Source organism: Astyanax mexicanus, chromosome 14 (assembly GCF_023375975.1).
Source record: "Astyanax mexicanus isolate ESR-SI-001 chromosome 14, AstMex3_surface, whole genome shotgun sequence".
NCBI lineage: Eukaryota > Metazoa > Chordata > Actinopteri > Characiformes > Acestrorhamphidae > Astyanax > Astyanax mexicanus.
Window position 1 is genome coordinate 23,287,483 of NC_064421.1, and position 17,702 is coordinate 23,305,184.

At 39.2% G+C, this 17,702-nt stretch overlaps 1 protein-coding gene across 1 annotated transcript in view; it reads left to right on the forward strand.

Moving 5' to 3' along the window:
• Window positions 1-17,702, forward strand: part of crim1 (cysteine rich transmembrane BMP regulator 1 (chordin-like)) — a 164,221-nt gene that overhangs the window by 124,737 nt on the left and 21,782 nt on the right. The window contains exons 8-9 of the mRNA XM_022662672.2: window positions 4,616-4,744; window positions 13,751-13,907. Coding sequence (XP_022518393.2) covers window positions 4,616-4,744; window positions 13,751-13,907 — 286 coding nt within the window. The remainder of the gene's footprint in view (window positions 1-4,615; window positions 4,745-13,750; window positions 13,908-17,702) is intronic.

Consider the following 17,702-nt stretch of genomic DNA (forward strand, 5'->3'; position numbering starts at 1 on the left):
TGTGTGTGGCAGGCTCTATTTCTGCACTTGGACAAGTATATCTTTATCTGTGCTTTAATTTATTTATGTATGTTTTTTTTTTTTTGCTCAAGGCTCTCTCTCTCAACACACACACACACACACACACTTACTCAGGCTTTACCAAGAAAAGGGCATTCAGCATTCCTCACGTCTTAATGAAAAGCAGCTCTTTTAAAGCAACTTTGCCTCGGGAGCATCAGAAAGAGAAAGCAAGAGTGAGCTAATTTTTAATTTATAGTAACCACATATGTTTAAAAAAAAAAAAAAAAAAGTAAGGAGACAAACTAACTCTGGGCAAAGGCAGCTAAAGAAAGAAAAAAACCATAATTCTTTGAAGAATGCAGTTTACAAAGACTTAGGGCCCTATTTTGCTGACCTTCAGGCGTCAAACATGCATCGAGCTACTCAACTCTCCCTGCGATCTCCAGTCTCCGGACTACAATGCCCAGAATGCACCTCACCTCGGCATTACTCCTTCACGCAATCAAGTGACCTTGCACACGGCACTTCCAGGAATAATCAGTTACCTGCATATTGATTTCACCTGTTCACCACCCTAAAATGCTCCACCTCTTCGCGCACTCCTCTTTACAAAGCATTTCTTTTTGCCTGTGTTTGCCCTTTGGATATCGGCTTTGTTCTGTTTCCGGACTCTGATTTCTGCCTGACCCTCGTATGAACCCTGGACTGTTTTCACGTTTATGGTATGGTTGTCCTCTGAGGTTGCTGTTTCCCATTATTGACCTTGCATATTCTGACTACCCTCTGTCTTGTCTCCTTTATTTAATAAAACCGGAGCATGACACAGGGCATGTCTTTGCTATCATAATGACAGGAAAAGTACACCTTGCATGGCTTGAAATGTGCAATAGGCATGTACTAGTTAATTTCATTAACTTTGCTGCTTAAATAAAGCAGGCAGAAAGCGTGACTGTTGGTGGGGTGTAAGATAGTAATGAGCATCGTGACGCACCTTGCCCAGAGTATAAGGTAGGGCCCATAGTCTTTGAAGGCTGTGTAGACTAGGCAGGTTTAATTACCATTTGCTTATATGGTAACTTGTTGGCGAAGGATCCACCTGTTGGATCTTTTGTTGTCATGAAAAAACATGGACGCATTTCTCAGCTGCGTGTGAAAAAGTTTTTGCAATGAGAGTAAAAATAACATTCAAACATGAGGAAACAAACAAAAGAAAAAACAACAAATCCACAGTAATCAAAACAACAGGGTCGTTAACATAACAAACAAAATCCGGAGAAAAAGCTTGCTATGCAACTTTGGGAAAGTTGGCAATACTTCACAAAGTGTGGGACAAACAGACATTTTCAAATAAGTAAAGTCCAATTAAAAAACCTCAAGCCCTTATTTGAATTTAGTTGAAATTCTGTTGACAAGGATCTCTGATTGGTAGACAGGTGACCTGTTACTGTGATGTCAGAAAGCAGAGGATTTTATAATTTGTAATGCTTGTAGTGATTAAAAACAGCTCTTTTAATGCAGCTTTGTCTCATTTATATTACAACGAGAATCTGAGAGATTATTATTTTTCATTCATATTAACCAATTACAGTATGCAAAAAATAAATGATGGAGACAAAAAACACTGAGCAGAGGCAGATAAAGAAAAAGACAGAAAAATTAATAAAAAAAATAGCGTTGTCACATTCCACCTCTATATAATTATACTTCATGTCATGGAAATAATACCATTTCCTGTGCCTTCAGCCTCCCTCCTCATTTCTGCAAAACAGCCTGTTGGAATTATCCACAAGATGACCTCTGACCCCCGGACCACATAGCCAGCATGCTCTTGCTGCCTCTCTGAGCGGTAGCCAGCGCTTAACATCAGTACTTTGTCATCCCCGGACACACCGCTACGGATGACCACCCCACGCTCCTGCCTCGTTTATTTTAGAATTGTTCTGTTTTAAGGTTGAGTTCACATTGCGCCTTATTGCTCACTTCTGATTTCGTTTCATATCTAATGTTTCTGTCTTTGGTGATTCACGGTAATTTTTTGTGGAGAACGTTCAATTTGTTAAAAGTAATGGCAGTTCACTTTATTACACCTATTTCTAGTTTGTTTCTAACTGTATATCTAATCTTCCGGTCATTGTAATTTGCTCTCTTGCTTATAACACACTGGACAGAGATTGTTTTTTTTTATTTCAGTAAAATTAAAGGCAAAAATAAATGAACTCTGATTAGATCACTCTTATTACAGCCACAAAAAAGTGGACCAGCTCTGATTTCAAATAATCCAATTGTTGTGTTTACATTTGGGTAAAAAAAACAGATTTGGTTCTAAAACTTCTTGCTTAAGAAGTTCCTATTATTGTTTAAAACACCTTTAACTTAACATTTGACAGACAAACGAGTTAGCAAGTTTATTTGAAAGGCTGCATTCCATGACCTAATCAATAATTATAGAATTGCACAAGTTGTAGAATCTACATAATAGATTTTCTGAATGTCCAGTGGTCAGTTTTCTGATGGATACATGATTTTAACCTAAGAAACACAGCGAGAGAGCAAATTTCTACGAAATTATTGTATCATAGCTAGCAATATAGCATCACAAGTGGAGCATCACAATACATTTACTGTATTTTGTTTTATAGTAGTTTTTGTTTGTTTTGCTGTATTTTTTATGGAATAAAATGAAGGGAGTTATTTTTTGGAATTTCGTTCTGCCAAAGGTTAATTGTGGGTACCTTGTCATCAAGCCATTTAATTAGGATACATTTACATGCAATGAACAATAACTTATTAGCGAGATACATTTGACATGGTGCAAGATTGGGCTTGTCTTCACCTTCACCTTTAGCAACCACAGGTCCCACTCTATGGTGCAGTGGAATATTAGTTTTTAGTTTTTAGTCCATTTTATTTAAAATATATGGTGTGCAGTGTAAACGGTGCAGAAACTGTTTCTAATGTTTTATTAAAGGTCTCATTCTATCGTTTTTTTTATTCATTTTAAAATGTCTATAATATGAATGAATGCCATGTGAAAAAAGCGCTCAGGTGTTTCTATTAAGCCCTGCTTATATCACTAAATTAGTGGTCTCTGAAGAAAGACAGGATTTGGCTCCCTACTCTGGCTTCAGTGCGGTCTGTGGGCGGTCCTGAGCCTTTCCTGATCAACTCGTATTTCTGAGGATTTTCTTTTACTAGCTACTGCAGACAAGGGAGGCTGAGAAACAGTTTCAGATGCAGCATGCATATAAAACTCAGAGAGACCTATAGTATATCACAAAGAACAAGAAAAAGTGGGTTTTTAGCAAAAAGAGACCTTTAATACATTTCCCATTTTATTTAAAATATATGGCACCTCTTCTGATACCTGTGGTTTACCCAATGGTTCTTGTTTTTTTAACTTTTTTTTTTAAACTTTGGCTGTTCTAAGTGTTTGGTATTATAACGTTACTCTACAGTGACATTGAAAAATTTACGTTTTAGGTATTTTGTGTGTAATTTACTAGTTTAGCTTATATTGTTGTAAAACAATTCTGAGGTCTAAGGGTCATGAGCTTGAACATCTCCTTCTGGATCATCAGACATACATTTTTTTATTTTTTATTTCATGTTCAGCACCATATATATAATATAATTCATGAAGTATTAATGCTGTATTATTTACAGTATTTGCTGTGGTGCAGTACAAGTCTGTGGGACGTCAGTATCTGCAGATTACGTAGTAGTGGTCGTGCACTAGAATGTAAGGCTGGGTGTTGTTTCATACCTTGTTTGCGTCCCTTGTGGTGAAAGCTACACGTGTCGGCAGTAGGTGTGTGTTCAGTAAAGCGTTTCACGGATAGTGACCTTGACAGCTCGTCTCTCTTCTTCTGGTTGCTCCTGTCTGTTTGTTGTGGTGTCGGTGGGCCGGCCGCTCGGGCTCGGTGGCGGTGCCGGGCCGAGAGCGCGGCGTGATTTAGAGTGGCGATGACAGCCACGGCGCTGCGGCCTGTCAGAACTGTCATAACCTAAAGCGCGGGCCGGGGTCACGTGCCACTGATATACAGCACGCCCGCTCGCTCGCCCATATTAAAAACCTCCCATAATCTTTTAATGGATTTGAACAAATAAATTATAAGCGGCAGGAATCCCTATTAGAATGAGATGTCAGTATGTGAAGCACGAAAGGAACGTGGAGAAGAGATAAAGGCCTTTCAGCATATGTTGTTTTTCTCTCTTGTGCGTGTGCGCGTGTGTGTGTGTGTGTGCACTCTCTCTCGCGCTCTCTCTCTCTCTCTTTTTTTCTCCTGTCTCTCATTGTTGTGCTCTCTGTCATCTTGCTCTCAGCCATTAACAGAAGCTAAGAAGAGGGGTGTGTGGAAAATTGCTTTCAACTCCCATGACTCATAAGCCTCGTCCTGTATGAGTCTCCACATTCCCTCACAGCTCCCGCTTTCTCTTTCCTTCTGTCTCCTCTCTCTCTCTTCCTCTCTCTCGCGCGCGTACACACGCACACACACATATACATACGCGAGAGAGCGCAAACACACATACACTCACTTTGACTTACTCAGCCTGACTCACCTCCACTGGGGGAATTTTTGTGTGTTTGACTTTTTTATCCTTCTTTTTCCAGAGCCCACCTACATCACCATGGCGCCCCCTGCCTGTGGCCCGCTGGAGAACTGCACGCTGACGGTCCAGGACTGCATGTACGGTTTCCGGCTCGACCAGGACGGCTGCCGCACCTGCAGCTGCAAAACAAGTGAGCCTAAATTGCACAACTCTAAAGTAATTGCTGTAATGTGATTGACAGTTCATTAGAGATATACATCTCTGGAAAAAAATCAAGAGAGCACTTCAGTTTCTGAATCAGTTTATCTGAATGTGCTATTTATAGGTATATGTTTAAGTAAAATGAACATTGTTGTTTTATTCTATAAACTAGAAACAACATTTCTCCCAACCTCCCCGAATAAAAATATAGAGCTTTTAGACCCCAAATAATGCAAAGAAAACAAGTTCATATTATAAAGTTTTAAGGGTTTGGAAATCAATATCTGGGGGAATCACAGTTTTCATGCATCTTGGCATGTTCTCCTCCATCAGTCTTACACACTGCTTTTGGATAACTTTATGCCACTACTGCTGCAAAAATTCAAGCAGTTCAGCTTGGTTTGTTGGCTTGTGATCATCCATCTTACTTATGATTATATTTAAAAGGATTTTAATTTGGTAAAATCAAAGAAACACATCTTTTTTATTTATTTTTTTATTTTTATCCAGAGCTGTATAGAATGAGAGAGAAAGAAAAATAGAAAGAGTAGGACACGCTTTTTAAAAAGTATTTGAGCAAGTCATTTTTGTCTGCTACAAATGGAATCATACACATTTTTAAAGCACTAATTGCTTATGAGCAATCCAGCAACCAGCATAAAGTGAGACGTGTGTAAATGTTACATCTTAACTGATAAACAACTAATGGTGTTACGGCTAGTTGTAACAGTCCCTAGCTAAACGGAAGATAAATTGATACAATCAATTCAAAACAACTCTTGTTGCTGGATGTTGGTTGAAATAAACGTGCTTTCCAGCCTAAATGCATTAAATTTACCTGCACCCTATTTCTTTTTCGCAGTAAAAGGCACATTTATAATCCTTTAATTTTCCCAAAAATCATCAGGGTGCCTGATAATCCAGTATGCCTTATGTATGAATTTTACCAGTCATGTTGTAAGAGCAGTAAATCCACTGAAGTACAGTGTTATACAGGAGTTTCTGTTTAGTTCTTCAGCAGTATTAGCATTTGCCGCTAACCGTACTAAATGCTTGCTCTTCGGCCGTTACAGGTAAGTATTATTGGCCTGTAGCCTGCTGCTAACCCTGGCTAACACTGCTGGAGCAGCATTAGCATTACCCGCTAGAGGTTATGCAGTTTTCAGGAGAGAAATCAGTGTGCAATTGACTTGTAGTAAAACATGATAAAGAGTACTAAAGATCCAGTAATTTTGTTCCATTTGTCCAAACACCCTTAAGACATGGTTATACGGGGCATATTCTTGCTCCTGCAGATACATCACTTGTTACACATTTATCCAGGCTTAAAGAAGCTCCACACCTCATTGGTAGAATCCAAAGAACCCTGACATTTAAAGCAAGACATTGCCTTGTTCCATATACAGGCTTCAGGTGTAGGTGATACAAAACCCTTTTTTTCTGCAGTAAAATATCTTTATTTTAAAATGAAGTTCAGGAAAGAGGCAATTTTATATATTTTTTTTTATTATATTTTGACATTAGAAGATTTGCTTAAATATTTTGTATACTTTCAATTGCAATTACAGTTATGCTTTTCAGTAATGTTCCTTATTAAACATAAAAGCTTTTTATGTAATGCCTGAATAGAAGTCCTCAAGATTTAGCAGTGTAATATCAAGCAGAAAATTGACAAAAATCATGACCTGTTAAGGAGTTAAAATTCTAAAAGGGGTTGAAAGTGTACAAGTGCAGGTTTACAACCTGTAGTGTTAGCTACATCTCCAGGCGCCGCCATCTTAAAGTAAAGTCAGGATCAGTAGAGTCACAAACACATAATGCTGCAGCATAAATCTGCACAAATGTAGTACAGTTTTATTCATTATGATTCAGAATAAAATAATACAGAGTGAGTTATTCTCACATCAGTCAAAACACTATTGATAAAGATAGTACCTTCTACAAAATTAGCCTTCAGGGAGAATATTCAGTAACATCTGTCCAATTACTGTCAGTGTTCACAGATGATGTTGCTATGGGAATTGGGCTTACAAAAATAAGCTTACTGCGGTTCTTCATAGATGTTAGACAATATATGTAAAATCAGTCCTGATGCATGCATTCTCCTTACACAGTACTACACTATTTAATTTAATTATTATTATATATTTGATTTTAATTACAGGTTTGTATGAATGTAAATAGTATATAATTATATAAAATCACTGAGCACTTTATTAATAAGACTCAGTGCTACTAGTACTACTTTCTTTTGCTCTCAAATCAGCCTCAGTTTTTCATAACATTGTGGATTCCACAAGATGTGAAAAGATTCCTCTGAGATTCTGCCCCATGATGACATGATTGCATCACACAGTTCGTGCAGGTTTTTCATGCTGTGACTCTCCAGTTCTCCCACAGCCCAAAGGTGTTCTGTTGAATCCAGATCCAGTAACCCTGAAGAAGAGCACCGAAAAAGTCTGTTCTCACAGGAACTCGTTATCGCGTTCATAAAATCAGTTTCAGACTACTTTTGCTTTGTAACATAGTGAAATATTATTATTCTGAAAGTGCCCATTTGAATAGAGGTCAAGAACAGAATTGTAATGACGATTAATTGATATTAACAGACTCAATGTGTGCCAAGCTTTGTGCATATGCAGAAATCAAGGTTCACTAGTTCAGGCTTTGTTTTTTTAATTAGTCTTTAACTGTCCAATTTTGGTAAACCTGTACCTGCTGCAGCCTCAGCTTTCTGTTCTTGGCTGACATAATTGGAACCCAATGTGTTTTTTTGCTGTTGTAGCTCATTCACCTCAGTGTTCAATGTTTTCTTTTCATCAGCTCGAACCAGTCGTGCCATATCTAAACAGCCTTTTCTTATTACATTTCTTAAGTCAGGGGTCGGCAATTTAGTTTGGCCACGGGCTATATATTTTCTAAGCCATTACATGTAAAATGAAGTGTAATGGGATGAAGTGCTACAGACTAGTAGCTCTCCAGCCCAAAGGGTTGTTGAACCCGATTGCAGAGATGTTGATCTTAAAGCAGGTAAACGGAAAAGAAGAAAGGAAAAAATAAATAAATAAACACAACGCTCATCACAAGGAATTGAGCCTGTGTCATCAGGGTCGCGGTTCAATACACTACCGCTGCCCCGGCTTGTAAATTGGGACACATCTGGGGAAAAAACGCCCTTATAAGGAGAAAGAGAGCACAAGAACATGCAGAAAAATGAGAACGGGCAGAAACTAAATGGGAGGAATGTAAAAAAAAGCTCACCAGAGAAGCATTTTATTATTATTATTATTATTTTAGTATCATTTATTATAGGTCAGACAACCTCACGGGCCAGTTTTATGCCTATTGCCAACCTCTGTTTTAAGTGTTTCCTTGGGCAGATCTGACACTGGAAATGACTCACTCAAAATCTATAAGATCACATTTTCCGCATGCTGGTGGTTAATGAGAACTATACCCAAAGCCTCTGACTTGTATAAGTGCACAATCTGATGTATTACACTGTACTGCTGATTGGTTGATTAGATAATTGAAGGAATAAGTAGGTGATAACTAGGGGTGTAACGGTATGCAAAAATCACGGTTCGGTACGTACCTCGGTTTTGGGGTCACGGTTCGGTACATTTTCGGTACAGTATAGGAACAAAATGCAGAACCATTTTCTTCCACAGCATGTTGTTTATTTAACCAAAAAATTGGCAATATACAAACTGAAACAGTAAATAAATATAAAGTGCTGCTTGGTACCATTAAGTTACCAGCCTTAAGCTATATACCATATTTGCACTACTGATATATACTATTTATACTGTCATTCCATCTCAATCACCATCAATATTGCACTATTGTCTTACGTATGTTTATTGTGTCTTGTTGTTTTGTACATATAGTGTCTCCCACTCTATTATATTATATATCTTTTTCTTTTTTTTACTTATATTTATATATCTATTTCTCCCCACACTACTGCACCTTGTTTTTGTCTAATGTATGTCTATTGTGTCCCTGCTGTATTGTACACATAGTGTCTCCCATTCTCTTTTATTATATCTATTATCTGTACTTGCTGTTAAATTGGGAAGGAGAGTAACGTAATTTCAATTCTCTGTATGTCCTGTACATATGCAGTATTGACAACTACTTGACTTGACTTAAATGAAATATTCTCAAATGATTAACCAATGTTAAAAATTAAACAAAATAAAATTAAAAATAATAAATTGAATTCCCTTTAAACAGTAAACAAAACTTTCCACATGTAAAGTGCAGCACTCAGTTCCAGAATTCTAGTGTTACAGTATTCATTTTTACTCAATCTTCATATGTTTTGCCAAGAAAATCAGTTTGTCCACATTGTCAGCAGTGAGGGCAGATCTGCTGGCAGTTATAACGTCCCCAGCGCTTGAAAATACCCTCTATATACCCTCGATGCTATAAAAGCCCCAATGGATGCTGTAATGGCTTTAGCCCGATCTGAATTGTGATTGTAATGATGCCTGAACGCAGATATCAGTGGCGTTTGCACAACAGGGATCTTCTTTTTTGTCGCGGTAATTTTAGCACTTGGGTGGCTCTGTCTCAGATGACTTAGCATGTTTGAAGTGTTGCCCGAAACATAGCCGACCTCAGCAAAACAATAACGACATACCGCTTTCGTTTTATCCACTTGTCTTTTTCCGTCGCAGGTTTTCACTGGGAAACCGCAGTGCTCCCAAACGGGAGATTTTAAAGACAGGGGAGGATTTTCTATCTCCGTTTGGTCGCTAGCTTCTGCCATAATGTCAAAATAGTCTCCACCATTCTCTGATACAGCAGACGCGTGCACCTCGCAAATGTGTTTTGAAGAGTGGTTAGGAAAGGCTCGACTGATTGGTTCGCCGTGCGACGTCGCCCCCACATGGTCACAAGAGCACGAATCACGAAAGAGTTGCTTTAAACATATCAAAGAACCTCCCCTTTACTACTCCAATCAGGTACTGGCATCTAATGAATATTAAATAGCAACATGTCGCGACAGGCACAGACCTAGGGTAGAACAGGCGCTGTGTAGAACATATAAACTGACTGTATTCGTTCGGTACAGCACTGTACCGTACCGAAGGTCTGTTCGGTACGGTTCGGTACGAATACATTATACCGTTACAGGCCTAGTGATAACGCATAAAGGGCTGAGTGAGTGTACATTCATTATGTATAATCTCTCTGCTGCATATATTTATAAGACGTTCATAATTCATAGTTAAATGCGTAATGAATTCAATTTACATTTGATTTACATTCGGGTTCAACAGCTTTGTTTGTACTTTCAACTTCTTCAACTTCTTCAGCTTCTTCAGCTGTGCACGCCATTGTTGTTTAGTGTTCTCCTGGGTCCTGTGGACTTATGAACATTAAGTGAGAGAGGCCTTCAGTTGCTTAGAAGTTGCCCTGGGGTCCTTTGTGGCCTCGCAAACTGTTTATTAATAAATCCACTGAACAGTTACGCACATATTTATTCTCAGATTTATCACACGGTGGATTCTATTGTACACAGTTTGAAATGAGGGGAATAGCAAACAATTGAAGATCAACATTGCGGTTACAAAATATAAGAATAATAATGAAGACGTTTCTAATCACTGTGGAATCCTAGAAGAGTTAACCAGATCAGTTGTGAAATCTAGTTTACCAAACAATTAAGGTCAAAAGGTTTGGTGCTGTATGTAAATGTTTTTTTTTTTACCTTATTAGTGCCTAATTAGCCATTGTTCTAAATGTACTGTTTTCTCTTCGTGCTGAAATTATAAGGAGTGTTTTAACCTAGACATCTTTTTGAATCAGCCACAAAACAGACTATTTACATATAGTATACCAACCGAGCTAAAAAATCATCCTGTTTAATTCTGAGGGATAAAGAACCTTTTAACAACTCAACAAATCAATAAATGAAATCATTTATTTGGATAAATACAGCTCGGGAAAAAAAGAGACTACTTAAAAATTATAGTTTTCTTTGATTTTATCAAATTGAAAACCTCTGGAATATAATCAAGAGGAAGATGGATGATCACAAGCCATCAAACCAAGAATTTTTGCACCAGGAGTGTCATAAAGTTATCCAAAAGCAGTGTGTAAGACTGGTGGAGGAGAACATGCCAAGATGCATGAAAACTTTTATTAAAAAACAGAGTTATTCCACCAAATATTGATTTCTGAACTCTTAAAACTTTATGAATATGAACTTGTTTTCTTTGCATTATTTAAGGTCTAAAAGCTCTGCATCTTTTTTTGTTATTTCAGCCATTTCTCATTTTCTGCAAATAAATGCTCTAAATGACAATATATATAAATAGTAAAATCAGAGAAACTGATTCTGAAACTTAAGTGGTTTCTTATTTTTTTCCAGAGGTGTATATATTTGAACTGCTAATGAATTTGTCTCAGAATGCTCTTCGTCTCAGAAATACTGTGGGCGTCTGTAAGAGTTAACAGGCTCACCCTGAATTTGACCTCTAAAGAAAGGTGGGCTTTCTGTAAGGTCCTCCTTCAGAGGAGGCAGGAGAGCCAGCTGTCACTGAGTGTTTAGCTGCTGACTCTCCAGGCAGGAGTGGATTCAGGAGAGCAGCTTAGAGGTGCTCGCGGTGAAGGCCGCTGGATTAGCTCATTGTTTAGTATGCTGAGAGAGGGAGAGTGAGTGTGTGAGGCTGACACATATCAAAGGCAAGAGGAGGGTAGTGCTGAATTAGCCGATGGAGGACAGAGCTGATAAACCAGCTGTGTGGCTGAGAACAATGTTTGTTTGATGTTCTTCAGCCACATCAAGAGCTCGCAATTCTTACAGTGCGCTTCTGTTGAAAGGAAAAGCAGGACTAGCAGGTGTTTATTTTCAGTTCTGTGCACTTTATCTATCACATTTCCAGTGTTTCACAAGGCTTTCTGGAACTGAACACTGGGATTTACTGTTTATGTCCCACCTAAATCAATAAACTCAATAAAAAAGAGAAATGTTTTGTTGTCCTAAAGCCCTATCCAGATGGGATTAGTTTTCTCTTTTATAGGGGGTCCTTTGTGATTTTATTTTATTTTTTTTTATCATTTTATTTCAATTTTTTCCCATTTTTACCCCAATTTACACAGCCAATTACCCAGCCCACTCATTAGGACTCCCCCTTTCACTAGTGATGCCCCAACACACCAGGAGGGTGAAGACTAACACATGCCTCCTCCGATACATGTGAAGTCAGCCACCGCTTCTTTTCGAGCTGCTGCTGATGCAGCATTGCCGAGCAGCCAGCGCGCTTAGAGGAAAGCACAGCGACTGGGTAGCGGTACATCAGCTCACAGACGCCCTGCGCTGTGGACATCACCCTAGGAGTGATGTGGGGAGAGAGCGACATCTACCCACCCGGAGGGAGCAGGGCCAATTTTGCTCCCTCTGAGTGCCGGCAGCTTGATGAGAACGCTGCATGAGCGGGGGTTCGAACCTACTACCTCCCGCTCATAGTGGCAGCGCTTTAGACCACTGGACCACTCGACGCCCCTTTGTGATTTTATAGACGACCTCTGAGAAAATGACAGGCTGAATTACCTGCTGTTTTTCGCTGAACTTCGTGGTCCTCCAATATTTTTTGTTTCGTCCGGACGCACATCTCTGAGTTTCGTCACTTTGCGTTTAATAAAATAGCTCTTTGTTCACTGCCACACACCATAATTACACTTTGGGCGTGCGTTTCCATGGAGATCCACGTAAACACAACAGTAAGTGGAAATAGAGAAGCTACTGAACGTGATGTCATGTGACCTAGAAAGCCAAAAAACTCACTGGTCCTCCTGTTTTTTAAATTGCAGACCGAATGCAAGAGTTTTATAGTAGTAGTGATAAGTTTTTTACAGACATCACCCTGAGAAACGAATCCCATCCTGATAGGGCTTACGTTTGCCTTTTGCTTGTGCTGTAAGGCTAATATAGATAATAAATCCTGGAAGCTTACATAAAAGAAGTTAGCAAGTTGTGTAGCTTAGTAAAAAAAATAAATCACGTCCATATTCTGTTAAAGTAACTGTTGCATTGAGCAAAATCACTTTATCTAACCATACCAAGTAAATACGTCTTGACATTCTAGGACCCCACTTTAAATGCTCAGTAACAAAAACATTTTTATTCTAAATGGCTTTTCTTACAGCAAGTGATATTTGCATGATCCCTGCACATTTTCTGTCTATGGGATGTGGGTGGAGTGGCAGGTGGTACAACAAGCAAGCTTGACCCGTGAAACCAGCACACGCATGCCTGAGGCTAACATGCGTCTGCTCGCCTACAAATTAAAACGTTTTCAGCTTCGGTGGATACAACGTGAGGGTCGTGATGTCATCTGCCAACAGAAATGTTGGGTTTACTTAGAGGACAAACGTGCCTATGTGCCTTTTATTCATATTTTTTGTGTTTTTTTATTTTTTTAAGTTCTGGGCTAGGTGGGTGCTAGCGTTGCTAACTTTGCTAAGCAGTCACCGAGGTCACCGCTCGATAGACGCAAATGGTTTGCTGGTTTTCCGCCCCCAGTATGAAAAACTGTGCTGAGTTGTAACCTTTAATACACAAAATGGAGAGATGCGTGCGGAGCAAATTGTCGCTTGCTGTATGAAAAGCCATTAAGGGATAAAGACAGGTTGGAACATGGTGATCTTGAAGAACAAGTGGCGACTGTTTTTGGTGTGTTAAACCCTTCAAAAATGATAGGTCTTTAAAAAATAAACTGGAAGAAAAATATAGAATATGGCCTTTTAACAACTCAGCCTGGCGAGAGAGCAGTGATTTAGGTGTGGTGAGCACAGTGCTAATTTGCTAACCTTTAGAGTGAGGGAAAATTCAGTGCATTACATTTTTTTCTCCAGAGCTGATGAAATCTTCTGCGTAAACTCTTATCATTTCTGTCAGGCTGAAAGCTTCTCTCAGTGCGTAAGTATGTTATTTGTCAGTCAGTCAATAACCTGATATCCTGCCTGTTCTCGTCTACAGGAGAGGAGCTGTGCAGAGGCCTGATCTCCGGCTGCACGCTGAAGTGCCCGTTTGGTTTTCAGACGGATGCTCATGGCTGCACCGTGTGCCAGTGCCGACAGCGACACAAGAAGTGCAAGCCGGTGGCCTGTGCCAAGGACTGTCCATTTGGCTTTGTGTAAGTTTGCTTGACTTTAAAATTAGCCTCCTCCTTACCTTCAACAACTTTTACTAGTGATGCACTGAAATTAACTTTTTGGCCGTAGCTAAAACTGAATCACAAATACTTAACATATAGAGTTGTGATGCTTAGAGCTCAGATTCTCAGAATGAAACACAATATTTATATTTTTTATGGCTTTTTTATGACTCTGCTTTTACACTGATTTACGTCACTAAGGCAGGCCACAATCAAAAACAGTGAGGAAAATAAGTATTTGAACACCCTGCGACTTTGCAAGTTCTCCTATTTAGAAATCATGGAGGGGTCTAAAATGTTCATCTCTTTTAATTATTTATTTGTGTGTTACTGCTGCAAAGAAGTATTGAACACCTGCCAAACAGCAAAAATTCTGGCCCCTCAAAGACCTGTTAGTCTGCCTTTAAAAAGTCCACCTCCACTCCACTTATTATTTTAAATTAGAAGCACCTGTTTGAGGTTGTTAGCTGCATAAAGACATCTGTCCATCCCACACAATCAGTAAGACCCCAACCTCTAACATGGCTAAGACCAAAGAGCTGTCCAAAGACACCAGAGACAAAATTGTAGACCTTCTCAAGGCTGGAAAGAGCTACGGGGGAATCACCAAGCAGCTAGGTAAAAAAAAAAAGATCAACTGTGGGAGCAATTATTTGAATATGGAAGAAGCTTGATTTTCACAGGTTTTCTCACAAAAACACAAAAATAAATTATTTAAAAAATCATACATTGTGTTTTTTTTTTTTTTTTAGATTATGTCTCTCACAGTGGATATGCACCTAAGATGAAAATTTCAGTCCCCTCCATGATTTCTAAGTGGGAGAACTTGCAACCCGGTCTTTAGAATAAGCATCCTTCTTACCTACCCTTTTGGCCGTAGCTGAAACTAAGTCCTCAATACTCAGAGGAGGGGGCTGGGGTGGTTTTGTGTAACCTGCTGCCACTACTGTAAAAATTCTAAAGTTAGTGGAAAAACTGGAGAAACAATTTGGCTAAAAATCACTTTTTTAGTGTTTTAGTTTTTATTCAAATATTTTTTAGGTTGCCAAATATTCAGTGCATCCCTTCCCTTTTTTCCCCTTTTCCCCTCTCTACGCTATATCTTATCTCTTTCCTGCACTGTCTTTAACTCTAAGCTTCATCCTAAGACATTTCAATCTGTTACACACCTTCATTTTGTCATGTCACCTCTTGTAAAGCAGAACTGCAGATCTGTCACCAGCAGACTAAACCTCTCCCTTGTGTTTCGTCTGCACGCTCGGCTTGATTTTTGAATGGCCGGTGCAGGCGGCGCGTTTCGGGCCGGGCTACTGCGGGTATGTACATTTCTGACAGGTAATTAGACCCGGGCTCAGATTAGCAGCAGCGATTGGCCCAGGTAAAGGATGGCCTGCAGTAGTGGAACTGAAGGCCTAATCTTCACAACAGCATGTTCTTACGCCACTGCAAATAAAGCCAGAGGCAGTCTGCTGTGAGCATGTACGCTCATATCAATTACAGCCAGGCGTTTTGGAGAAACTTTTGCAGAGTCGTTCAGTCGACAGGTTAATGGGGGTCTGTACAGGCACGTGCACACTCACTCACGGCGAGGCGAGGCGAGGCAAGGCTCACACACTCACAGCTGAGGGAGTGTGGGAGGATGACTGTTAAAATCTGTCAGATGAGACTAAAAATGCCACAAACACGATGAAAATGTTCCTTCTGCTGCAGATCATCTCACTACGCCTTCCCGTTTGATCCTTCCAAAATGTTGCTTGATACCGGCGTCTGAATGAAGCCTTGAAACGTCTTCAAAAGAGCCTCGCTGGAATTCCGCCTCCTCAGTCATCCCTGCCCTGCTGCACCGTTACGGGTTCAATTCCTCAATTGCTCTGTTAGTGGAGATGGTGCTTTCATTACACAAGTGAGAATGCTGCTATTTGTAACCCTGGTGTGCAGAAGTTAGGCACCTGGAGAAGGACACACTCAGTCCACTTTTAGCTGTGATTTGTTCAAACTAAGGGTGCAGAAGAAACCCCAGACATCTGTTGTAGGGGTGGGAGTCACAGGACTTTTCCAAAACTTGGTTCTGCACTGCGTTCATCAATCTTCTTCTACCTCATGAATGCTTCTTTCATAGCTGACATATCTTACATAGCTTACATACCGTGCATGCTCCAAGGATCTGCATGCACCAAGCCATGGGCGGGTCAGAAAGATTGATGCAATGTGAATGCTGTTTGTACGAGGAACAGCACCGTTAGAAACTAGTTACCTCTAATCACCACTCTTGAAAGGAATGTTTTCTCTCACTGTAGCACTCAAAAACAATAATAGAAAAAAAGTATTTATATTTTATTACACATTATCTAGGAAGCTGCTTCAAATAAAATTAGGCCTCTCTGGCTCTCTAGCAATTCTCTTTATGACTCAGGTGATCAGCATCACTACTCTCCGATTACACTGCTCCACTGATCAGTTCTAATATACACAGTTATATCCACAGAACATAATCATGCGGAGGAGGAGGAATCCGACTCTGCCTTAGCTTACGTCTAGATGACTGATAAATTGAATCTTCACAGCCAAGCAGTGTAACGACTCCTGTGATGTTTTAGAAATATAAATTAGTCAGTCTTACAAGCAGAGTCAACATTTCTGAATCAATTTCTCTGATATTGCTATTTATATGTATATTTTTGTGTGCAATGATCGTTGTTGTTTTTTTTTATAAACTACGGACAACATTTATCCAAAATTCCCAATAAAAATATTGTCATTTAGAGCATTTTTTTGCAGAAAATGAGAAATGTCTGTAATAACAAAAAAGATGCAGAGCTTTCAGAGCTTAAATAATGCAAAGAAAACATCTTCTACCTCCTGAAAGCTTCTTTTCCATAGCTCACATATCTTACATAGTTTACATACCATGTGCTCTCCATATATCTGTCTCAATTCTGTAAGCCACGAGATCCAAACTGAGGCAGTTCAGTTCAAATATTCAAACATGACATTGCTGGACTGGGTTATTAACTGAAATAAATTGAAACCAACATTCTGAACCTATAACCAAAAAAGTGTGTAAGATAATAATATCACAATACTGTATTCAATAAAAAAAACAGTTAGTTATCGATTTTCTTTTATTAGTTTACATATATATATATTCATTTTATGTTCTGTTCAATCCTAAACCCCTAGATAACAGTATTGTTATTATTGGATTTTTTTTTTTTTTTGTCAGATTTTATGAACATGAATTAGGGGAGTTAAAATTCTTAAAATTTGATTAACATTTACAGTATATGGTGATATATTGTACTGTTACCACTGTATTGTGATGTTTATTGCACACCAAGTACTACTAACTATAATAGCAAAGGTAATCTAGACGATTTTGATTATCGTATTTTCGACACTATAAGGGGCTATAAGGGGCGTTATGTATCAATTTTACCAGTCAGGTTATAAGGAGCATTAAAGCCACTCTGCTGCAGTACAGCATTATAAAGGAGTTTTAGTGAAGTTTCTCCAGCTCCGAGGTTGGAGCAGTATTAGCATTAGCTGCTAATGTCTAAGCACTAGCTCTTACTGTTTAGAGCACTGCTGGAGCTGCTAAGCACTAGCTCTTTCTTTGTTCAGAGGTGAGTATATCGGACTGTAGTCTGCTTTTACCATGTTAAAATAAGCTTAATGGGACAAACCGCTCTAGCTAATATCTCCCTGGTTTACCAGAACACTCAAGGTTCCTCGGGGTAGTGCTGCCGGGTGGGATTAGCCAATAACCACTAGTGC